This window comes from Prionailurus viverrinus, chromosome D3 (assembly GCF_022837055.1).
Source record: "Prionailurus viverrinus isolate Anna chromosome D3, UM_Priviv_1.0, whole genome shotgun sequence".
NCBI classification, from domain to species: Eukaryota; Metazoa; Chordata; class Mammalia; order Carnivora; family Felidae; genus Prionailurus; species Prionailurus viverrinus.
In genome coordinates, this window is record NC_062572.1 from 16,297,513 (window position 1) to 16,323,011 (window position 25,499).

The 25,499-nt window shown below is 42.3% G+C and overlaps 1 protein-coding gene across 9 annotated transcripts in view; it reads right to left on the reverse strand.

Annotated features, from left to right (window-relative positions):
* The window catches only part of CIT (citron rho-interacting serine/threonine kinase), a 186,884-nt gene that overhangs the window by 131,014 nt on the left and 30,371 nt on the right, over positions 1 to 25,499 (reverse strand). For all 9 annotated transcript variants that reach the window (XM_047826634.1, XM_047826641.1, XM_047826640.1 and 6 more), the window contains 4 exons: positions 19,708 to 19,883; positions 14,216 to 14,317; positions 3,922 to 4,064; positions 2,635 to 2,728 (listed from right to left, as the gene is read on the reverse strand). In XM_047826634.1, coding sequence (XP_047682590.1) covers positions 2,635 to 2,728; positions 3,922 to 4,064; positions 14,216 to 14,317; positions 19,708 to 19,883 — 515 coding nt within the window. The remainder of the gene's footprint in view (positions 1 to 2,634; positions 2,729 to 3,921; positions 4,065 to 14,215; positions 14,318 to 19,707; positions 19,884 to 25,499) is intronic.

The window sequence follows — 25,499 nt, forward strand, 5'->3', positions numbered from 1 at the left end:
AGTTTCCAACCACTAAATGAGGCTGATTAACACTTAACATGCTATACTGCTCTTTGTTTACAATCTCCTTACAAATGTTTGTGTGAGAGCTGAAAGAGACAGGTTGGAAGCGTTCACTATTTGTGACTCTTTGAGATTCTAATAAGGTAAGGTGGGTGACCAAAGTCACACCGCAGGTCAAAGGCATATCTCAGTTCAACGGCCAAACCTCTAGGCAGTATGGCCCCGTGTTAGTAAGGAGAATACTCCAAAGCAACATTCTGACTAAGCGGCTTGGAATAATGACAATGAAAGATGGAAAACCCTATATATCTAAGAGTCACAAATACCTAAAATTCATAGATAATATTTGTGAGCAGTAGGGAAAGGATTAATTGATTTTGGGTGAGTAACATATATAAATTTCAGTAAATGTAGATTATATATGGTATATTTTGAGTACAAAAAGTATTCTGAACCCCCTTTTCACCTAGGAAACATTCTACTTAAAGGAAACATGTGCTTAACCCACCCAAAATACAAAATATATTTTAAAAAAAGTATAATTCTATATCCATACTCGACTTCACCTAGATTGTAGATTATTGGTCTTCCATAATTAAAGGGTCTTTGCACTGAAAACAATGCTAAAAATTCCCTCCTACGTGCTTGTCACATTCTGGCCCTAAAAGTACAAAGTTCTGGAGAGGAGACTCTTTCTCCAGGAGAAGAGGAGATGACTGTTCTCATGTGTTGGACTGAGTGCCGTCTTTCCTTCACCAGACTAATCAGGGATTCAGCACTGAGCTGCAAATAAACCTGAGTGACCCTGGAGGGCTCCCCGGAAGTGAAGGTTGTTCCAATTAGAAGAACTGAAAAGGGTAGTCTGAAGCCCTAAAAAACAGAAATCTGAAATGAAGTAAAGTCCAGTCTCTCCATCAAGGGCTCTGAAGAAAGTGATTCCAGATGCACAGATCAGGCCTTACTTTATTCCCATTTATTTACCAAGTATTGACTTTGGACCACAATCTAGTTTTCCAAGTAGATTTTCTTATTGCAAGCACGTAGTGCTGGCTCTCATTAATAAGCTTTCTGATGTTTCTCAACTGACTTGCAATGGTTCTCAACCAGGGGTGATTTTGTCCCCAAGAAACACTGAGCAATGTCTGGAGAGATTTCTGGTTTTCACAACTGGAGGGGAGGGTGTTACCAGCATCTAGTAGATATGTAGCTAAATATCCTAGAATACACAGGATAGCCCCCTGCAACAAAGAATTACCCAGAGCAAAATGTCAGTGGTGTTGACCATGTACCTATGCTTCAATTATTAGACTATGTACCTATGTTTCAGTTTATTTCTAGATGCATGCGTTCATTACAGTCACTCATGCAACGTACAAGTTTTTCAATCCTAGATGATAAAACTTCGCATTACTTAACTTTTTTCCTCTGCTTTATTCCAGTAAATTCAAAACTTAAGTTTTCATACCTGTTTCTGAATCGCACACAATTTTTAAAACATAAAATGCTTTGATCCTATAACCTAATTCTCATTGTAATGATCAAGTAGAATCAATTACAAGAACATAACTTGGGAGGAGGGGAACCAGCACATAGGGAGACTGTTTCTCCAAGGATCTGAACACCAAGCAAATTATCTCAAGTAATCCTCAGGTCTGCAGAACAGGGTGGCCAGCCCCTGGGGTGCAAAGAGTTAACATAACCCCAAGCCTTTTCCTAATATCAACCTAACAATACCCATCTTTCTTCCAAGGAACTTGAGCAAAAAAGGCAATTTTACATATTTCCCTTCATAAGGACTTAACTCTTAGAGGCTGGAGGGAAAGGGGGCATTTTAAAGAATAACCTCCCTAACCTCTGAATTTGTGCATTTTAACTAGAATCAGTATTTTACTGAGAAAGAATCAAATGCCAAGTTCCTAAGAATTTTGTCCAGGTCACCAAATGACTCCTTTGCAAAATAAGTCTTAAAGGCTAAGTTGATTTTCTCGTAGACCTACCATTTTTTTGCATAGTTGCCATGAAAATTGACACTTTAGTATATACCAACTTTATTAGATTTTTTTTAATTTATATATATTTTTTTACTTTGTCATCTTTTTCTAAAGTATCCTTGCTCTTGGTCTCAGCAGATACCCTCTTGCCTTCCTATTTAGCAGGCGGAATACAGCGTAATTTTTACCAAAGATCCAGGACATGGAAATACATTTTCAGCAGTAGGTTCTTAATGCTTAAGGATATTTGTTTAAATGTGCCAGTGATTTATTTCAATTTTGCTGCATAGGAAATAGAAATTTGAGATAAAGAAGATGATAGAAGGCAATCTATAATAAGGAAAATGAAAAGAAAAACAAAATAAGCATTTTCCCTTTTTAACCAAACTATTAAGGATGTTCCTAAAAATGTTTTGTAGGGTATTAACAGATGTTATACATAAAAGGGTGCCAAGATCGAGTAAGTCTGGGAAACAGCTCCTATCCCCCTATCCCCACCCATGGAGAAATCCTGCCATATATTGGCAGACGAAGATTCCAAAATGTCGCTCAAAGTTTTCCCATATTTTCCAAACTTACAAGGACCACAGAACACTTTGTAGCATAATCTCTATTAAGCTATCTTGCTCCATTTTGTTACCATCTTATTCGAGCTCATTTTAGCCGCTGATCCAAAATCCACAAGCTTGATGTGTCCTACTCGGTCAATGAGTATGTTCTCAGGCTTGACGTCTCTAAGAAAATCAGGGCCACAAATTAGTATTGTCTTCTCCATGCCAATCAGCAAGCAACTATTAACCTAGGATATCAATTCAGCCAAGAATCTCAAGGTCTATGTCCTGCTATACATACCTCCTGATTGATAGATATAAATAATAAGCAAAACATTCTGCAAAACAAATTTAAGTAAGAAAAAGAAGGAGAAGAAGGAAAAGGAGGAGGAGGAGGAGGAAAAGGAAGAGGAGGAGAAAGGGAAGGAGCTGGAAATAGAAAAAAGCAGGAGGGAGAGAGGAAGGGAGGAGAAAGGAACAAATCTAAGTTATTAGATGGATTATTTCTCCTAGAGACACACATTTTACATTATGAAAGCGACAAGGGGATTTGCCTAAGGTCATGTAGCTAAGTCAATGGAAAAACCTGAGATTCTATTCGAGGTCTCATGACTCCTGGCCTAACTGTGGTTCCATTCCCACAACATTCTCAGAGGTACATAAAACGTCACATGAGCAAGGATGCAAAAAAACATTTTTCAACAGAGGGTGGAACACCTGTGTGAATTACTAACTAATTCTATAAGGTCAGAAGTACAACTCCATGGGCTTCTGCCCCTACATGGTATGCCAGTTCCTTCTGCAAATCAAATTCAGTTCTTCTACCATGTAACCTGAAGAACCCACGCAAGAGTTCTCAGTCTTATCAGCTACATTAACAGATCTTATTAGCAAACTTGAGAACGTTATAATTATAGATCTATTTCACTGCTGAATGAGTAAGCTGAAAGGTCTGCCATTTTGGAAAATATACCTTCAGCCATTTACAGTTAGGACTGGTTAAAATTTGGGGGTGTCTGTGTAGCTCAGTCAGTCGAGCATCTGGCTCTCAGTTTTGGCTCAGGTCATGATCTCATGGGTTCACGAGTTCAAGCCCCGCATCGGGCTCCACACTGACAGTGTGCAGCCTGCTTGGGATTCTCTCTCTCTCTCCCTCTCTTTCTGCCCCTTCCTACACACTCTCTCTCTCACTGTCTACCCCAGAATGAATGAATAAGTAAATAAATAAATAAATAAACTTAAAAAAAAAAGACTTGTTAAAATTTGGAGGGAGCATTATTTTGATGCTGAAATCGCTCATCCATTCATTCATTCTACTGTGGGACTTGTTAGGTGATACAGATAAATTCTCAGTATACTACCTGAGTCTCACTTACCGATGCACATATCCCATCTGATGAATGCTGTGAACAGCCAAAATCAATTCGGCTAGGTAAAACTGAATCGTATTTTCATCTAATTGGTCCTCATATCTGTTCAAAAGTGACAGCAAGTCCCCTCCAGGCTGATATTCCATGACCTGTATAGAATACCAAAGTTATTAATTCTTCATACACCCCAAAAGGGAATGTCTCAATTAGAGCCTCAAATGCTGCCTGACGTGTTATAATTACAACATCTCCACAAAGCAACCAAGATGTGAGAGACATATTGTAAGTCACGTGGGATGAGATCCCTGCCCTAAGGAAATTACATCCAATACCCAAGAGAATCACTATAATGAAAGACTAGTCCCAGACACCACGCACAGTGTTTGCAAGGTAAGCTTGAAGAGCTGAATTAAATCCACCCACTCACCTACCCACCCACCCAAGTTGACACCCCAGACATCCCCTAGGATTCGGTACACAGTGTAGATGGAAATTGCTGGAGGGCAACAAACCCTCTGGCATCCCTTCTGTATTTCTCTCGGCACCCAGCAGAACACAGGAAGGGTGCACCAAATGTGATACAACCTCTTCCTGCAACAGTCATCTGACCACGTCTGTTACAAATTTAAATGTGAAATATATACTCTTTGACCTAATAATTCCACTTCTGACCACTTATCTTACAGGAACTTATAGTAGTTTGTAGATCAAGAAGACACACAGATTCACTGCAGCATTGCTTGTGACACAGGAGAGAGAAAAAGCCTGGAAATCACCCAAACATCCGTCATTAAGAAATTCCTGAAATATGACATATCTAAACCATGGGAGAAGATGTAGATATGAAAAATGAACAGACTTCCTTTATTCATACTGCCGTGGAAAGCTGCCCGTGATAATATAAAGTGACATACAGGATAAAGTACAACCTCTTTTTTCTGATAAAAAAATTATTACATTTGTTAACATATACATTATGTTTGAGGCCGGTTTGCCTGGGTGGCTACAAACTGCAGCCTGGTGACTTAAGCTCTCAGCCTTTCAGTTTCATCCACTGTAAACTGAGGATAAGACTAATTCCCTCGCAACACCCTGCCTGGCACCAACAAGGTCTTCAACTGCCAGTCAGGAGTCTTCTTTTCGCGACCTTCGCTGCATAATCCTTTCCTGGCTGGGAGAAGCCGGGACACATTTCGACCACTCTTACTCAGCTCTCTCTCGTCCTTTGCTCTGATTTCCCATTTTGTGAGCCACACTATAAATGTCTTTTGTTTTAAGTTGTCTCAAATCCTTTCTGGAAAGAGGCAAGATCCAGATAAACATCTTAAAAAAAAAAAAAAAATACTAAATCTCTCCAACTACTGCATTCCAGAAGCCAATTTTGGGATGTGAATTCTCTCCCTCCTCCTCCAAACTCCTGTTTGCTTTTGGTCCAGAATTAGAAGAAAGCTCTAGTCGAGTGAGACATGGAGCATCTGTACATTCCGCAGAGGCCCCAGGCTGGTCCAGTAAAGATTCTGCCCAGCACCGAGTCAACCCTACCCCAGAGACCCCTGGAGGAGCCAGTGACCTGCATGTCCTCCCCAAGGGCTCTGGGTCACCTGGGAGTCTCCCCCACTCACGTGGCATCTTGCATGGAGCACAGAGTCAACCAGATACTGGACAATTTGAAGAGTAAGGTTCCATCTGCACTATAATTATTGGGGAAAAAATGATTTATGAACTAGCAAGAAGGGTGAAGTGTAGAAGGAGGGGCGGCTAAAATGCAGCCTTTATTGCCCCAAAGTTCACAGCAGACTGAAAGCTACCAGTCCCAGTCCCAGAAGAACCCACAGGAGCCACCTGGCTGCCTAAAGCTCGCCCACTCATCCCAACCTGGTTCTCCACAGGCCCTAGTTATGTCGGTGAATGTTAATTTTTATGTCTGTTTTAAACATATATTGCCATTAAAAAGGCCTTAAATGCCCTCTCCCCTCCCCCAAAAAATCACCAGTAACAACACAAGTACTCATGCTTTTAGAACGGAAACATCTTAAAATTGGAACAATGCATATTTATGACGATACATCGCAGTTAAAAACTTTCTAACCTGGCTCTATTAAAGATGTGAAAAATAGGGGCGCCTCGGTGGTTCAATCGGTTGAGTGTCCAACTTTGGCTCAGGTCATGATCTTGCAGTTTGTGAGTTCGAGCCCCGTGTCAGGCTCTGTGCTGACAGCTCAGAGCCTGGAGCCTGCTTTGGATTCTGCGTCTCCCTCTCTTTGCCCCTCCCCTACTCATGCGCTCGCTCTCTCTCTCTCTCTCTCTCTCTCTCAAAAATAAACATTTTAAAAAACTTTTTATAAAAAAAAAAAGATGTTAAAAATAGAATGGCTGTAAGTTTAAGGATGACAAAGTCAAACATATAGCACCCACTGGCAACTTTTAGGAGCTCACAAACTGACCACTCTGTAATACTTCACAACTTCACAACTATTCCTGAAGACTCTATTTTGTAATGACCAGTAAAATAGTTCAGAAAATAAGAACCATCTCTTAAAAGGCAAAAAGATATGTATTCTGTGTGCTTATTCAGAAGATCCAATTTCCTGAACTGAAAATCCCCAACAAAACTAAGATCAGTCTTTTCTGAGTCAAACAACTTTTCATTTCTTCAAAACCAGGGTTGATTGGGAAGACAAGTGACAAAAATTACAACAGCTGCGAGGCAGCATGTTCCACAACATGGGACAAAATAGACACGAAATGACAAACCCCTAAATAGACTGGGTCCTTATCAAAGAACTAATCAGGCTTGAGCCACCAACACGATCCCACATTACCACCCTAAAAATTCAAGTGCCCACCGTTAGAGAACTTAATTTGGACATTTACTGAGTAAATCTGTTATCCCTATCCCAAAGCTATCCTGCTGGGGTACAGTCGCTCATTCTGGCAAAATGGGGAACAGGGCTTGTGTGTGGTCAACTCAAGCTTAACCAATCATCTTGCTGTTAAGCTTAGACATAAAGAACAGGACTTGGGCACTTTCAGAAAACACCTCTGGACTTTTAAAAATGGTACCAAAGCCAGAGGCTCCAAAAGCATCATCAAAAGTCAAAAATTAAGGGGCGCCTGGGTGGCTCAGTTGGTTAAACATCCAACTCCTGATTCCGGCTCAGGTCACTATCTCATAGTTTGTGAGATCGAATCCCATGTCAGGCTCTGTGCTGATGGTGTGGAGCCTGCCTGGGATTCTCTCTCCCTCTCTCTCTGCCCCTCCCCAGCTTGCTCGCGCTCTCTCTGTCAAAAAATAAACAAAAAAATTTTTTAAAACAAAGTCACAAATGAAGAGCCTTTAAATCTCCTTACCAGATGGCTTGCTATGAACTAAACACCAGGGTCAGAAGAACACGATAAACCATTTAAGGCCAAAGTCACCACCCAGGCTGTCCCAGACAACCCATTCACAGCACCTGCTTTTGTCCAAAAGTGTGACTCCGTCCAGGACTTTGACTACTCAGAGATGCCTGGTGAGGCACTGATACCCCCAAAATGTGGCTTGTTAAACCTGCCTGTCCATCAGAATCACCCAGGGAGGTGCTTTTGAAAAACAGAAAAAAACACATTCATCAAAAAAAAAAAATTTTTTTTGAGTGCCTGCTGTGTGTCAGGCACTATTCTAGATATAAGGAAAACAGCAGAGACTAAAACAGACAAAAGTCCTTTGCCTTCAGGGAGCTGGAATTCTAGAGGAATGAAAAATAGCAAACATTAAGCAGTATGAAAGGGTAAAGTAGGTTTCGTTCTCACCCCAACCGGTTATTCAGGGAGCTTGTTAAAACTCCCAGTGACCGTGGGTGAGGTCCAGAAACCTGCATTTTTAAGGAGCCACCGGGGTGGCTGACGCAGCCAGCCCAACACTGTACTGAGACCCAATGCTGAGGAAGTTGTGGAGACAACGTGGCTCCCTGCTTCAAGCGGATGAAAAGTTTCTACAAGCAAGAGGTGCCCTTGATACAGCCAACACTCCTGCTGCTTGACGTTTTATTCAATGACTACCTACAGCCTTTCTGACCATCACGACGAGATCACCAGCAACAAAGAGCCGGAAGGTAACCAGTCCGTCAGCACAGAGGCAATAATCCTCCACGGATGGATGAGACATGTGCCTGCCCGCAACGACCAGCTGCAGGTCACCCAAATGGCACTCACCAAGGCATGGTAATCAAAGGCTGGGGCGACGGGAGGAGGAAAAGGGCCCTATAGGGAAACAGCCCTAAACAATGCGGCAGCCCTGCAGATGGCAGAGAAAGCACAGCAGCTGACAAACAAGCCTGGCTTGGAGCTATCACAGACTTGCTCTTTTAAAGCAAAGACATTCAGGCCAACAGAGACAAACCCTTCTAATGGCAGCAGCTGCAGATACTAATTAAAGGGCAAATCTTACATGTGTTCGGTTTGGAAGGAGTAGAGGCCTCTCTGTTGGTGTTTGCAGCTACACCCCAAGTACAGGGATAGCAAGGGAGAGCAATGCCCATCAGTTGTGTGGCATTTGAAACAAAGGACAAGAGTGTGTGTGTGTGTATGCGCACGTGCACATGAATGCACATACATGCACACCTGCATGCGCTCATATCCATATGTGGGGAAGGGTTGAGTATTGAATAGTCCTTGTACCCTATTCCAATTTGCACAGGGTGTCATTAGAAGCATGCTGTGCTGGCCACCCTTTCAGCAACGTGCCCTTGAAATGCTTGCACTACAATCAGCCTGCCTGAAAGTGCCACGGAAATGTAACAATGGTGTTGGCATCGTTATCTGCCCTGTGGACTGTCCCTGATCTTTGGCATCTGGGAGGAAGGAAGGGCTTCTCAAAGCAGAGTGGTCCCTGGCAGGGACTCTAAATTATTCTTCATGAAAGGCAAGGTCACCAAGAGAAAAAGAGAGAAGACCCTTTTTTTTTTTTTTTTTTCCAGAAAATAGGAATCCCAGCCTGATTCATCCATCTATTCAGAAAAATCCTCATTGAGCACTGAATCATCCAGAGTCTTGGCAAGAAACAGACTGCACACTCAAACTAGGTAACTGAGGACATGAATTAATGAAGCACCCTGCACTGGTGAAGAACCCTGGGGCTAGTTAAGAGCTGGGGAGTAGGTACCACTTGTCAACCTGAAAGAGCAAAGAGCAAGGGACAGGATCTGAGAAACTTCACCATTGTTGAAGGAGCAAAAGGAGGAAGAAGTGGCCAGAAATTAACTGTAACTATAGCCGTAGGACCATGGTTCTCCAAGTGGGGCCCCCAGACTAGCAGCAGCATCACCTGGCACCTGGTTGCAAATTCTTGGGCCCCATCTTCGATCTACTAAGCCAGAAACTGGGACTATGGGACAAGGCAAACTGGGACAATGGAACAAAATTGTGACGACTAAGACTTCAAATGCATTCACTTGAAATACGCCTCCAAAGACCAGGACATGAAACAACTATTTTGAAGGCACAAAGAACCCCTCCAAGGCAATAATGTACTCAGCAACTGAACTGGGGTCAATAAAAGGTATTAATATCTCATTTCACCAATGAGAACATTGAAGCCGAAAAGGCCAATGACTCCAGAGAGACCAACCAAGGAAGAGTAATAAAACAAGAACCTATATTCTAAGTAACAGCTTCCTTCCAACGGGCAGCCAGCTTCCAAACCCAGGCTTCTGAAACAGCAACATGAGAACATGCTGGTGAGTTTTGAGACATGCCTGAAAACTGGATAATCTTTTCTGAGAGATCAAAACAGCACATGTCTCACTGTCAAAACTATCATAAGCTGCCACATTTTACGAAAATAAACAATGAAGTTGTATTTGTTAACTCTCTCCAGACTCCCAGTGTCAGCAGAGGCTAGAGCCCAACACCCACAGGCCACAGGGGTCACTGTCTAAAAACAGCCAACCTCCAAACTGTCCCTACAAAGGAAGGAAATACCACCTGTGCAATTGCTTCGGTGCAAAGCGAGACAATGTAAAGAACTAATGCCAAGCAGGACTTCAGAACCGGGGACGGAACAGAAGTGCTTTGGGATGTGACAGTGTAACATAATGGGTAAAAGTATGGGAGGTGGATCTAGGGGGCCCGGCTTCAAAACCCAGATCTCTTATTGCCTACAAAAGTAGGTGTTTTAACCTCTGTGGCAGACTACAACTGGTCCCCCAAATCCATTCTTCCGGAAGCTGGAGAATGGCCATGCCACTAGACGGTATAGATGTAAGGTCATATGATCAAGTTCTAGTCAATAAAACAGGAAAGGAAATGATGTGCCCCACTTCCATATCTTTCTAAGTAAAAGGAATTTGCTTGTTCTGTCCTCTACTCCTTTCTCCTACCAGCCAGGTGAAATGAGAATATGAAATACCCGACTTCAACCACATCAAAGAGGACAACATCCTAAGGGATGAGGAGCCACAAGATGGAAGGAACCCGGGTCCCTGGATTATCACATACAACAGAGCTGCTCCGTCAGTTCGGACTGTATTTTGGTATCTTTTTGTTACAGTAGCTTAGTCTATACCTTCACTAATACATCCTATGTGCAACTGGGGGAGAAAAAATTGGAATGAACAGAGGGAAGTCAATGTGAGGCCACTGTAAGGAAAGAAGATTCATGGATCGGTTGTGACTCAGAGCAAGGGCAGCCTGAAGACACATGGCATGAAAAACATCAATACAAAGCCAGCAAGCTTTAAGAATCTCACAAAGGGCTTAGATGCAACAATACTACAAGTGGTGAGTTGCGAAACAATGGTTTCTTTGTAAAGACCAGCTCCTTCCTGGAAGGACACTGGTGAAGGCATCTGTTATACAGAATTGAACAGATTTCATCATGAACCAGATCAACAAAGCGCTGTTTCCATGGGCTGCCTGCCAGAACACAGAACTGGCCTTGTTATATAGAACCAGACATTAATACAATGGACTTCATTGAAATTTTCTATACGTCAGAAAATGGCAAGCCACATTCATTGGTATGTAACGACAAATAAATTTTTAACCATCAAATTTCAAAAGGATCCATGAACTATTTCCCTGCACTGCACTCCAAATTTTGAAAATCCCACTGGATCTAACTTGAATTACATACTTTAGAGAATAAAACTCCTACTACTAATGTGTGATTTCCATAACACAGTAAGTAAATCTGTATGTAAATCAATTTCTATGAAATTAATCAGACATTCGTTGAATAAACGCATCTTAAGCATTTACTTGGGGAAGCACCACAGGAAGCAAGGGAAACAGAATCCCTCCATTAGTGGAGAGAGGTGTAGCCTGGTAGGGTAGCCCAACACCCACTCATGAAGAGGACACACAGGGTGTTATGAGTATGCAGCCAGAAGGGCAACCCTCCCGGAAGAAGAGAGGCCAGGATGAGTTTCTGGAAGAAGTGATACCTGGCCCAAGTCCAGAAGGAGAAATAGGAGTTAGCCTGGGAAACAGGGAAAGAGGGAACAGCGTGGAGAAAGGTCAGAGGCCAGATCAAAGAACCAAAGGAAGGTCAGGATGAATGTAAAGTAAAAACAAAGAAATGGTAAGCAACAAGCCTAGAGGTATATATGAAAAAGGCCTTGGAAACCACATGGAAGAGTCTGGACTTTATCCAGAGGGCAGCAGGGAGTCTTAAAGGGTTTTAACAGTGGGATGACTTGGCTGCAGTGTGTAGAAGACCTGGGGGAAGGGCAAGACAGATGGCAGGGAGAACACTTAGGAGGTTACTGCAGTAATGCAGGCAAAAAAAAGATGGCAGCCGGAACTCACCCAGTCGAAGCAAGAATGGAGAGAAGAGACAGCTTTGAGAAATATATAGGTCACCGATTCCTACTTGTTTTATTCACTGATTTCTAAATGTATCTTCAATTAAACTGCATTTGCATTACAAGTGAACGTTCAACTGCCAGGGAGCTTAGGATAATTTATGTTTCCCCAAACTTCAAAGGTTTGGTGATCTATAAGTGGTCAATAGATACAATGGAATTTTGGTACTTCACGATACCAATATAGATCTATGGTCCCCTTATCTTGTGGCAGAATGTATTTCCAGATGCAGAAATGTTCAGATTTTAGAAAAGTAAAATGGTGCATATACTTTATGTTATGTAACACCCTAGGGTATGGCTTGAGATATCACCCTGTAATCAAATGCAATCAAAATCACAATTTTTTGGCAAGATTACAAATAGTCATACTAAAGGGAATGAAGAAGAGATTCAGGTCAGGTTTTGCTGCCAAATAAGTAACTAAGGAACTTGAGGTTATTCAGAGCTCTGGGCATTTCAGAATTGCAGATAAAGAATGGGGGATCTATAATCATATCTTAGTTCCAATGCTGAGTTTGGATATTTATAAGAAAACTGTACCCTTAGCAAGCATTTTACTCCAAATTACCAACATACTTGAGAAGAGAATGCAGACAGGGAAATAATTACAAGATCCCATCAGCAATACCCAACTGAGCTATGAAAGAAGGGTGTAAAAATGTCATTGCAGCCAGGTATCAATGTGCTGAGGCAACTAGAACTCCAGGAGACAGCTGTTTTGAGATCATTCCCCTCTTGTAAGATGGCGGCTAGAAAACCTGGAAAGATGGTCATTAAGCTAGGAATGCTAATGCCAGGGGCAACATCCAGATGGAAGCCCCACAGACAAAAGGCCCAAAAAAAGGAAGCCCCCTGCCACTGGGAGGTCTCTTAGCAGAGGAGAGGCTGATATTCCCAGACCATAAGGCATTCCAGTTAGGCTGTGCCCAAGAGGAAGTCCACAGCAGTTAATTACACCATTAAAAAGAAAAAGGGAAGGTCTACCACTAGGACAAAGTCAATTGGTAGGGATAAAAATGGTGGCACCAAAGAGGTTAAAATTTTTGAAATGACCAGGTATTACCCTCTTGAAGATGCACTTTGAAAAGTGTTGAGCCATGAAAACAAAAATAGAAACAAAACTACTAGTCAACACAAAGGAAACTACGAGCTGGTATCACTCCCAGGGCCCCTCTGGTCATCCTCATTGGCCACCCGAATACAAGCAATGTCAACCACCAGTTGTCATCACTGTTACATAGAACACTTAGAATTTGTCATCACCTCTACCATGTGGTTAGTGCAAGGCCAATCTCCTAATGCATTTGTATATAAACATTCTTGCTCAGAAGGCTAGGTGGGGCTGGGGAGGAGGTGGGGGGGGATACTTCTTTACCAGCAATAGGTTCTCAACTAATAGGAAACCAAATAAAGTGCTTATTACAGGTCAGAAATAAAGGCAACAAAGTCCCCCAAAACTATCCAGTGGAAGTTTAAGATAAATTGGAATCCAACCCTCTCTTACCCTTTCCTCTTACATGAGCCTCTATAAGAGTTTCTCTCCATTCAAGGTAATAGTATGATAGTCTTGTTTTAAGGGCTTAATCAGGAACAAAAATTGTTTCCGGGATAAATTTTTTTACTTTAGGAATCTAAACCCCCAAGAACCTAAACAAGGCTCCAGAATTAATTTTAGTATTGTGAAAGTTATGCTACACGTACATCAGAAATACTATGGCATTGTTCAAAAGAACAAGGCAGATCTGTATGTACTGACATGGAAAAATGTCCGGGGTAAATTGCCGAAAGGCAAAAAGCAAGCTGAAGAAAAGAGTAGAAAGTAATATACAAGTTTCATAAAACAAACTATATACATGTGTTATAAATACAGACATGGAAATATTTTTTCCATGAGGGTCAGGAAGAATATACATAACCAATAATAGGTTCCCCTAGGGAAAGGGATTAGAAAGAAAGGTAGAGAACTTTCCCTATTTCATACAGTTCTGCAGTGTTTGCATCTTCTTAAAATAACTGTGCATTATCTCAATTTTTAAAAATTAAAAAATTTAAATGATGTTCACTAGACTTAGTGGTTGATCATTTCGCAGTATATACAAATACTGAATCATTACACTGTACACCTGAAGCTAATGTAATGTTGTATGTCAATTATGTCTCAAAAAAAAAAAAAATTAAAGCAAGAGTCTATTAAAGGTAGTATCAGACTATTTCCAAATAAATGATTTCTCATTATTGCCCTTTAAGCCACAGCTACAATACTCAACAACAAATGGGGCTGTTTCAAAATGGGATAGCCCTTCATCTTTAGGACAAGGAGAACAGGGAGACACCTTAAAGTCAGGACAGCAACTCAACAGACCATATGGACAAGAAACACATCCAATTCTATGTCTATGATATCTGAGTATCAGCATTGGACTAATTCCAGAGAGATGGATGAAAAGACTCACCAGATAAAGGTTATTTTTGTCCTGAAAGGCGTACTGTAACTGGGGAATCCAAGGGCTTGTGCTCTGAGATAATATGTTCCGTTCTTCCTCAAAAAATGAAACCTAGGGGGAAAAGAAACCCTTTAGACAATTATAATATAAAGAACAAAGTGTTGGGGGAGGGGTGAATGTCCCAACCTCTCTCTTTAAGCCTAAACTGATGTCTCTAGTTTAAGAAAAGAAAAACCATCCCTTAGCCCAGCACTCCACAAATTTCATTCATTCGTCTACTTTGCTCATGATTTTTGCCAGATCTGTGCATTATCTGTTCAATTATTTACTTTTGTCCTTAAAGCAACTCACTTCTTTTGAATCTAAATATCTCCCTCTTTTTCTTCTTCACCTTCTCTCCCTGAATAATTCAGTCCTAAATCCATTAGGTGGAACAGAACAAGGTAAGCATCCATAACAGGTAGTAGGGAGAGTGGGACACAGTGGCCCAGAACACGGTGCCAGGCCCAAGCAGGGTGAGGAGGGCGGCAACTACGTGTGGGGGCGGGGGGGGGGGGGGGGGGGAGGCAGTCCAATATCAGGTATCAAAGGCCCAAATAGGGTGAGGAAGGCATCCACATGCAGCGATAGCCTGGAACGGGGCATCTAAGCCTACCAATGAGAAGAGTGGCAGCAAAGACAGTAGGCTGGATACACACAGATGCATAAAATAAGCTAAAATATTATGGGTGATATCAGAGAAGGGAGCTACAAACACAGAAAGGGTGAACACTAGAATACACTCAGGGAAGTTGGACTGGACCTGGACATATTGGTATGAACACATGGTTTTTCAATATACAGAGATGGAGAAATAGAGAAATAAATGTGTGTGTGTGTGTGCGCGCGCGCACGCAAGTAGCTATATTAAATACCTGAATTTCTATTCTCTAGCTCTGCTCACTGAAAGGGATCTGGAAGCAGTGACACTCCAACAGCAATAAGGACACCTAGTACCCGGATCTTGGTTTCTAAATACCATTTTACACTAAAAGGAACAGGCACCCTTTGAGAAAGGTCTGATTGCAAGGGTGGGGCAGGCAAGGTAAAAGCACAAGAGCTTTAACATCTTGCACCAGAAAGCAAGACAGTAACTCAAAGATGGGGATGCGTCAAAAGACACAGAAATCAACCTGAAGAGATTCTCATGGCCCAGCTTAGAGGATGATTTGAGTATAAAAATACATAATGACAGGAATGGCTTCTAATTCATTGACTTAAACAGGAAGATGCAAGTCCATACAGCTATAAATTAAGAACCTGAAAGTTTTATGAGGATCGGGTATTTCCACAGTCTGAAAGCACCTCCCTACAGAATACTCCTGTAATGACGAAGAAGAAAGGGGTGACCCTACAGTGGAGAAGCACGGCCGATACCTAAGTGAACATCGACATGAATGTGACAAACTGAAATGGGGTCACCCGGTGGGACTCAATGAGAAGAACAGAGCATCTTGTCTGTGATATTCTTGCCAAAGATCTATAACCTGAATGAACCTGAGCAACATTAAACATATCTGTATGTTTACAAAATAACTGGCCTGTAATCTTCAGAATGGCCAAGGTCATGAGAGTCCAGGGAAAACTGAGAAGCTGGTCCAGACTGAAAAAGACTAAAAAGACAGGACAACTAAATGTTATGTGTGATCCTGAGCTTGACCCTTTTGCTCTAAAAGACCATGAAACAGTTGGTGGACCATGAACGGGGTCTTAGGATTAGATGGCAGTAATGTAGCATTGTGTCTTTTCCAATAGTGATGGCTGTATTGTGGTTCACAGGAGAGCGTCCTTCTTGTAGGAAATGCACACTGAAGTATTTGGAGGTAACGGGGCACCACTGGCAACATGTTTTCAAATGGCTCAGGAAGAAAAAAGTTGTTCATAGTTTGTGATAGTTTTACATGTCAACTTAGCTAGGCTATAGCACCCAGCTAATCTTAAGCATTGCTGTGAAGATATTTTGTAGATATGGTTAACAAGTCAACATCTACAATCAGTTGACTTTAGTAAAGGAGATGATCCTTCCTGGGTGGGTCTCAGCCAATCATATGAAAGAACAAAAGTGAGGCTTCCTTGATAAAGAAGAAATTCTGCCTCAAGTTTGCATTATCAGTTCTTGTGCAAGAGTTTCCAGCTTATTGGCCTCCCCTACAGATTTCAGACTTTACAGTCCTTACAATTGATTAAGTCATCCATACACGTGTATGTATGGATATTCAATGTGTATATGTATATATATTTAATGTGCATATTTTTATATATTATAGAATCCTGGCTGATACACTGTGCTTGCAACTTTTCTATAAATCTGTGACTATTTCAAAATAAAAATTATTTAACTTTAGGGGCACCTGGGTAGCTCAGTTAAGCGTCCGACTCTTGGTTTTGGCACAGGACATGGTCTCATAGTTCGTGAGATCAAGCCCTACATTGGGCTCTGTGCTGACAGAATGCAGCCTGTTTGATTCTCTCTCTCCCTCGCTCTCTGCCCCTCTCCCACTCTTGCTCTCTCAAAATAAATAAAACTTCAAATAAGTAGTAATAATTTAACTTTAAATATGCCTTCTTCCATTTATTTTAACATCTATAAAACTCCCAGGTTTTAACACGCTAGTTAATATTAGACTACTAAACACCTCAAAATAGTTTTGTCCATGTACTACCTAAAATCATCTTGCATACCACCAGTGCTATATGGAACACATTCCGGAAACAACCCAACTTCTGTAATCTCCTGCACCTGATCTGTGGTCCTTCTTTCCTGGCACATAAAAGGTGTTCAGTGAAGGTTGGCTGAACTGAGAAGCCTACATCTTCATTTGCTCACCACTGGCTCCTCATCTGACCCCTGAAGCCCCCATTAAAATAAACAGTCTCAGGCGCCTGGGTGGCTCAGTCAGTTAAGCATCTGACTTTGGCTCAGGTGATGATCTCACGGTTTGTGAGTTCGAGCCCCCCATCAGACTCTGTGCTGACAGCCCAGAGCTTGCTTCAGATTCTGTATCTCCTTCTCTCTGCCCCTCCCCCACTTGCACTCTGTCTCTCTAAAAAATAAACATTAAAAAATTATTTTTATTTTTTTTAAATAAAATAAATGGTCTCTGAGGACTCTTCTGGTTCTCACAGAGCCCTGAACAGGTGTGCTGGCCTCTCCTAGGTGATAGGTCTTGCTTACAGGATGTCGCCTCTCTCTACCTCCTTCTCTGGCATTTCCTTTCATTCACACCCTGTGCTGGTTTTTCTCTTCTCATGCCCTTAAATTAGGAAGCCTTGCCATGGCTCAATTAAAGACTCTTCTTTTATTCACCCTCTTAAGGAATGGTTGGGTAGCTTTTATTAGTTCCTGGATGTGTATTATTTTTAAAATCCCCCAGCCCACACCTCACACAGGGTCATCGTGAGTCATTCACCGGAAGGAAGGCACCCTATCTGCACATCTCTGTCGCTTGCCTGCAGTGCAGTATATTAGATTGTTTTCTTTTTACATGCACTACTTCCCACCTAAAACAGAAGCGTTGCAAGGTCAGGGCTACACTTCATGCCTCCCCTCAAGGACCCAGGAGCACACCACACACAACAGGTGCTCAGTAAGTTTGTACCGAGGATAGGTGGCTGCTTAGATACTGGGAGGTTAAGTGAACACCTCCCATTCCTCCCTTCCAAATGATCGGCAACGTCCTGTCATTTCTCCTTCCTGTGAAGTACCTCCCATTTCACTGCTAAACACAGGCTACATCATTCTCGGACTCTGACAAACAGCTTCCTGCCCTCCGCTGCTTCTTTGACTGGAGGCCACGCAAAGCCACTGAGTCCTCAGACTCTGATCCCAACCTCCTCCTTCCAAAAGTGTAAATGATCCCCAGCTGCCTCACAAAGTGAGCTGCCATTCCAAACAGTTCTTGGGGGAATGAGGAGTTAACATTTAATAGGTACAGAGTTTCTGTTTGGGAGGATGAGAAAATTCTAGAAATAGTGGCTATGGTTGCACAACATTGGTAAATGCACTTAAGGCCAGTGAATTGTACCCTAAGAAGGATTAAAACAACCCTAATTAAATAATTAAATAATTAATTACAACCCTAATTAAATAGTTACAACCCTAATTTTAGGGGCACCTGGGTGGCTCAGTCAGTTAAGTGCCCAACTTTGGTTCCGCTCATGATCTCATGACTCAGGAGTTTGATCCCCGCATCTGTGCTGACAGCTCAGAGCCTGGAGCCGGCTTCAGATTCTGTGTCTCCCTCTCTCTCTGCCCTTCCCCCACTTGCGCTCTGTCTCTCTCTCTCAAAAATAAAAAAAAAATTAAAAAAAAATTTTAAACAGTAAATTTTATGTTATGTATATTTTGCCACAATAAAAAAAGGTTCATCAGATTTCCCACCAATTACCCTCTCCCCACCCAAATGTCTCATTTCTCCCCATTTCCTAGTCCCATCTGTTCTAAACCACTAAGGAAACACGCACACACACACACACACACACACACACACACACACACATCTGTACAGCATTCTAGTACTCAAACCTCCAGAACGTCACACATACACTTCCACCTGCCACACTCCTGTCACGTCTCTCCGCCCAGAACCTGCATTCGCTCTCAGCAGTGTGAACCTCCCCTAACCGTCCCTGGCTCACTCACATCTCTCCTCACTCCCCAGCTGGTGAATTTGCTAACTGCTCTCCCTTCTGTGATGTTTAGCAGCTAAGCGCCTGCTTTATACATTTGCATTTTTTCTCCACTTTCCAAAGTTGTTTTTAAAACCCTGCAACTAATGGCCATGGAGCTTCAATTCCTTTCACCGGCTTCCCACGGAGCCGGGTACATTATCAGACACATGATGTGTGCTCGGACGTCTGTAACTAATAAATTGCTCTGAACGCCAAGGCTGATGGCAGTCTCTCTAGAAACTCAGCAAATGAATCGATATGTCTGGAGCAGCAGCCTTGTTTAAAAGAAAGAAAAACACCATGACCATAAAAAAGAAGTTCTTACCTGCTCTCAAACAAGCAACACTCTCGCCACAGGACAATTTTATTTAATTTCTTCAAAGGCCTGTTTTAAAATCAAACACATATGCCCACAACACAAGTGTAGAAAATGTGCACACAACCATATGCTGCCTGACTAACCCCACAATGTGCACATGTCGAAACTGCCAGCTGACGGTCATAAAGGGTCATCTTAAATTCATTAGTTAAAAGGCCACGGTGATTCTGAATAAAATACAACTATAGAAACACAATAAAGCAATCGCGGGAAACTTGTGAGCCCTCAAAATGAGTCAGTATCAGTTCAAGAAAAGCTGAGAACGGGAGAGCTCTTTCTGCAACTGTAATTAACCAAAGAGTCGCCGAGGAAATCTTGCTCAATCCCAGATGTCAATTCAGCAGATGATTGCCTCTGCAGTGAACATCCTGGTACAGGAAGGGGAAAGGGTGTGGTGTGAAAATGCTCCTACCTGCTCTTGGGCCAACAAGGCCGTCTTCTTCATGACCTTCATGGCATAGACGTCGCCAGTTGCTCGCTCTCTTACCACCTGCACTTCAGCAAAGTGACCACAGCCCACGAGACTTCGGACTTCAAAGTCTTTTGCTGAAGGCTGGAGCTCCTGTAACTCAGCGATGGTGTCGGAATCTGCAAGAGATGTAAGAGTTACTCCCAGGTGAGTGAAGCACTTTCCAATACACGCATCTTTATGAAAGCACAAAAAAAAAAAAAAAAAGAAAGAAAGGAAAAAAGTGTTCCTATGTGTTCCCTCGCTGTCAAAAGACATTTTAGTCACTTTCCCATCCGTCATGAATAATTATAAAATCAGCACAAAAGTGTTTTTATATGTTAAGTTTAAAATTAAGGGCTCCAGAAATTCCAAAGCAGTTTCCATGGTAGCTACGATTTGAATCCTGTAGACTCAGAAAATAGGAGGAGAACACAAATCAGGCTTTTCTTCTTCCTCTCTGAAGGCCACAGGGCAGCGTTTGGTCAAACACGCTTATCAGCATTTAGACTGGTTCATAATGTGACGTAAGCAACACGATTCCCAGCTCAGTCGACTTTAGAGCTGACCTCCCGCTTATCCCATTCTAGTGCTACTGCGCAGTGTTATCCCACAAACCCATCTCTTTCGGATTGTCAGTAATACCTCCTTTCCCTTAACATGGAGCAGTGCTACCAAAAAGAAAAAGAAAACGGAGCCCTGGACATTTGCTCTGCAGCACTGACAGGTCACACACCTGGAAGGGTTTGCAACTATCTGTTTCTTTGCCTATGGTCGTACTCCTTTTTCAAGTGCAATCTCTCAGTCAGTATCTTAGTCTGCTCAGGCTGCTGTAACAAAATACCATAGATGAGGTGGCTTAAACAACAGGCATTTATCTCTTACGGTTCTGGAGGCTGGGAAGTCCAAGATCAAAGTGCTGGCAGACCGAGTTCCTAGTGGGAACCCACTTCCTGGCTTACAGACAGCCATCTCCTCACTATATCCTCACAAGATGGAGAGAGACAGAACCCTCGTCTCTCTTTTTCTTCTTCTAAGGACAACAATTCCATCACAGAGGCCCCACCTTCATGACTTCATCATCATATGAATTTTCAGGGGCACACAAACATTCAGTCCATAACAGGTGGAGATCCTGAATGTATGAAGTATGGATTAAATGGATGGCAGATTTGGAATCTACAGTATATTTACTGACACTCTAAGAACAGTAAGCTGGGACATCACTGGATATGCAATGACTCTCTAAGGATCTGAAAGAGGGAAGTGGAACAGCTGTAGCTGACTAAAAAATTCTATCCTGCACATTACAGAGAAGCTGCATCAAATATAGGGGTTATGCTCCAAAGGAAGACAAGAGGAACACGGAATCAAAATTATTCTGGAGAATCCCTCAGAAAGGTGCCATGATGAGACCAAGAGACTCTTGATATCCCAGACAGACACTGAAGCCCTCCAGGCATTAGAGCAGGTTGCCCTTTCCATGGCTGGGCACCAAATAAACTTGGGAGCTACATTCTAGAGCTACGCTCGGCAAGTTATTCACACAATAGGAGGAAATTAATCCAACAAGGGGAAAAGTCATTTCATTACCTATAGTCATTGAGCAGAATATTGATAAATTAGCCAATACAATTTTAATTGGTATCCACCTCCTTTCTTTGTTGTGTGGGTGGAGTCGCATTCACTTGGATCAAAGGTACACACGATGAACTCCACTGCACTGAGTGCCTTCCCACCTGTCTCTTCAGCCAGTCATCCTGAAAGCATTTCCCTTTGGTCCCTGGAGGAATCAGGCAAGCGTGGTCGGCACATCCGAATAAATTCATCATAACCATTGAGAAAAATAAATCTGGAGCACCTTTGTGGAGAATTCATGCAGAAGCAAGACTGAACGCTGCACAATATCTTCCTTCTGCCCTGCCATCCCTGTGCCAAGCCCTGTCTCTCTTCCCTGCCATTTTTCCAAGTTTCTTTCAGATCAAGTATTTGAGTTTTGAATTACAATTCGCCAAATATGCTGGCTTGCAACTTCCTGGGTTGAACCTGATTTTATTACTGCTTGCGCATGAAGCCAGCCTCTCCCAATTCTCTGTTAGGCCTTGGGTCCCTAAGTTGCTTACTGCATTTGTCCAACTCAACTCTGGATCCATCGCTGTAACCTCCAGGCATTTCAGTCACACAAGTAAATAAACCGCTATAGACAGAACCACAAGGATACTCAGAATTCTGAGAAACCTTACCAAATTTTAGGTCTTTTTCCAAAGGCTTTGAATTATTAAGGTGAATGATTGAGATACTAAACTCAAGTCTATGACTATTAAAAAAAAAAGACGATTCACAATTTCCCTCCATGCCAGCAGCTTCTGAGATTCCAAAACCACATCACACTTCAGCCCTGCACACTGTTAGTTACAGCATTTAAGTACCGAATATTGAGGTGGAAATGAAGACCCAAAGCATGGTAATGAAAAGGCAGTCAAAGCGTGACCTTGTCAGATAAACATTTGGACCCAGGGGCAAAAGCCAATACAGCACAGTGTATCGCTTCCTTTTCTGAAACTCAGTCATTCAACATTTCAATTTCTAGGAATTTGTCCTTCACAGAAACGTTAGCAGATGTGCTCGAAATAGACAGGAAGATATTCATCATGAGCACTGCCTGTAACAGAAAAATAATCAGAAATGACCTAAAGGTCCATCAGCAGGGAAGTGGAATCGACCTAAAAGTCCCACCCACATAAAACCATATTAGGCACATGAGGTAGCTCAATCTCCACTAGAATATATTACATATTCTTTAAGGGCAGGAATTTTTGTCAGTGCTGATCACTACTGTGAACACAGTACCTGAAACGGAACCTGGCACACAGCAAGTGCTCCGTAAATATTTGTTGAGTAAATATAATGCTAAGTGAGCAAAGCTAGTAGCAAAATATTACATACATATGATCCACTTTGTGTAAAATTAAACAAAAGTAATGTTAGAACATACACGCAAAGGGTTGATAACTGCTTGTTGACTGGTACGCAAGAGCTCATTACATTATTCTCTTTACCTTAAGACCCACTTCAAAATGTCCATAATAAATATTTTATAAGGACAAAAAAAAATTGCAACACTATGCACCAAACTGTTAACAGCAGTTATCTTAGATAAGATTTTGAGGGATATTCTCTCATTTTGACCTTTTATTTATTTTTATTTTTAATTTATTATACAGAGAAAAAGGAAGAGAGTGCAAGAGTAGGGGAGAGGGGGCGGGGGGGGAGGGGGGGAGAGAGGGAGGGAGGGAGGGAGAGAGAGAGAGAGAGAGAGAGAGAAAGAGAATCCCAAGCAGGTTCCAAGCTCAGCCCAATGTAGGGCTCGATCCCACGACCCTGGATGGTGACCTGAGCCAAAATCAAGAGCTCATATAATTAAATAAACATGGGGTGCTTCGATGGCTCAGCCAGTTAGAGCTGTTTATTTAATTTTTTTATCATTTGGACCTTTTATATATTTAACTTTGTATTATGTTTAAAATTGGAAAAAAAATTTCTTATAGTTATAACTCACCCATACATACTACAGTTGTTAACATACAGAAGCTTTTGCCTACAGTAAATGTAGCTGAAAAGAGTATGGGATTAAAGCTACCGTCAAACCACCAAGAATAGTCCAATGTCAACAATTATCAACACTTTGTTATTCATGTTTTATTTTTTTAAGTTTATACACACGCACACACAAGCGGGGGAGGGGCAGAGAGAGAGAGAGTGAGAGAGAGAGAGAGAGAGAGAGAGAGAATCCCAAGCAGGCTCCACACTGCCAGGGCAGAGCCTGACACAGGACTCAAGCCCACGAACCGTGAGATCATGACCTGAGCCGAAGTGAGACGCCCAACCGAGCCACCCAGGAACCCCCTATTCATGTTTTAATATCAGTTTATTTTTTACACAGATTCTACAATACAATACTTACAATTTTGCCCCTTAACTTTGTTCACTCGGCAATACAATCATTCGACCAATATTTACTGAACATCTATCACGTGCCAGACACTGTTTTAGGCACTGGGAATAGAACAGTAATTAAGAAACAAAAATCTCTTCCCTGGGTTCCCAGATGTGGGTTCCCTGTCCTACTCTGGCTCCAGCTAGGGATACCACTTCAGGGCCATACCCGCTGTCTCATTTCCTCCAACGGTCTCCATGCAGTAGCATAGAGTAGCAACAGTCTCTCATGCAGTAGCAACTTTTGGGCCCTTCTACCCATGTAAGAACACTTAGATTCCAAAACAAACTTAAAAAGAGGTTGGGGGGGGGGGAGGGGCAGGGGAACCAGACATACTAATGTAATCACCCTTTTCCAATCACAGCCTCTCAGCCGTACTCTCCAGGAAGCCTCTTCAAAAATATGAAACAGTTCCTTGCAAGAGAATTCTATTAGAAAAATCTACATTTCACTAAGCCTAAGCCCCCTGATTACTGAATGAGTCTAGAAGATCCACTACTTTAAAGTAACCAGAGGGCAGACTCAAGACTAATGAAGGAGCCGGTAGATGGCTTGATAAATTAGTCTGTCTCATAATTTCCCTTCCCCTCCCACTCCCTATTTGAGGATTTAAATATTCAAGAAAATAAGGTGGGAGTTTATTCAAATAAATATGGAATAATGAATAGTACCCAAGTACATTTCAAAGTTAAAGACCTACAATATATTAAATATACATGGAGGCTGGTGGCTACCATTACTGGGTAACATTTATTATCTCCTGTGTGCCAGGCAACGTAAGCCTAATCTGTGCACTAACTCATTCAAGCCCCACACAGCCTTATTGGATATGCATTTTCCCCATTTTGCAGATAAGGAAACAGAAAAGACAAGTGGACATACACTAATTTTATCTACTCAAAACTCTCAGCTCCTTTGGGCACTTCCACATCCCCTATTCCATGAGACCCTGGTAATTGCAGTGCCCTGAACCCCTAGGCACCCAGATGAGGCCCATAACACTTGACATCCTGGCCCGGCCCCTGGTCACGGGGTAGACAGATGACCCAGAACAGAACCAGTTAAAATCTTTCCTGGGGATCCTATTAATATAGAGAGTGGAAAATAAATATTGCATAAGGTGTGGTAACCATCTCCAAAGATGGTGCCAACGAATCATACACACACCTCCTAGAACTCACGCCCTTATGCCTAGACTCCCTGGCACATGGAATCTGGGCAGCCCCACGACTCACTTCAAACAAGACAATGCAGCGAAAGAGATCTTATGTCCCTTCCACACCTAAGCCCTAAGAAGTCCCGGCAGTTTCCACCTTGGTGCTTTTGAAAGCCCTGAGCTACCATGTAAGAAGTCGACATCTCGACTAGAGAGACCATGTAGATCAGAGGTCAGCAAGCTTTCCTTTAAGGGCCAGAGAATAAATATTTAAGGCTCTGTAAGCCATATGGTCTCAGTCACCACTACTCAAAGGCCTTGTAGTGTGACAGCAGCCACAGGCAGTACGTGAACAAATGGGCCTGGCCAATACCTTCCAGTAAAACTTGCTTTACAAAACAGGGATCCCAGGCTGTAGTTGGCTAACCCTTGATGGAGAGACCACACAGGGAAGCCACTTGGAGAGCAAGAGGCCTGGAGACTTCACAGAGACAGGGAAAGGCCCCATCATCCCAGAGTCCCAGCCGAGTCCAGCCTTCTAGGCAACATACCAGACACTGTGCAGGCCATCTTGGACTTTCCAGACCAGGAGAGTCCTGGGTG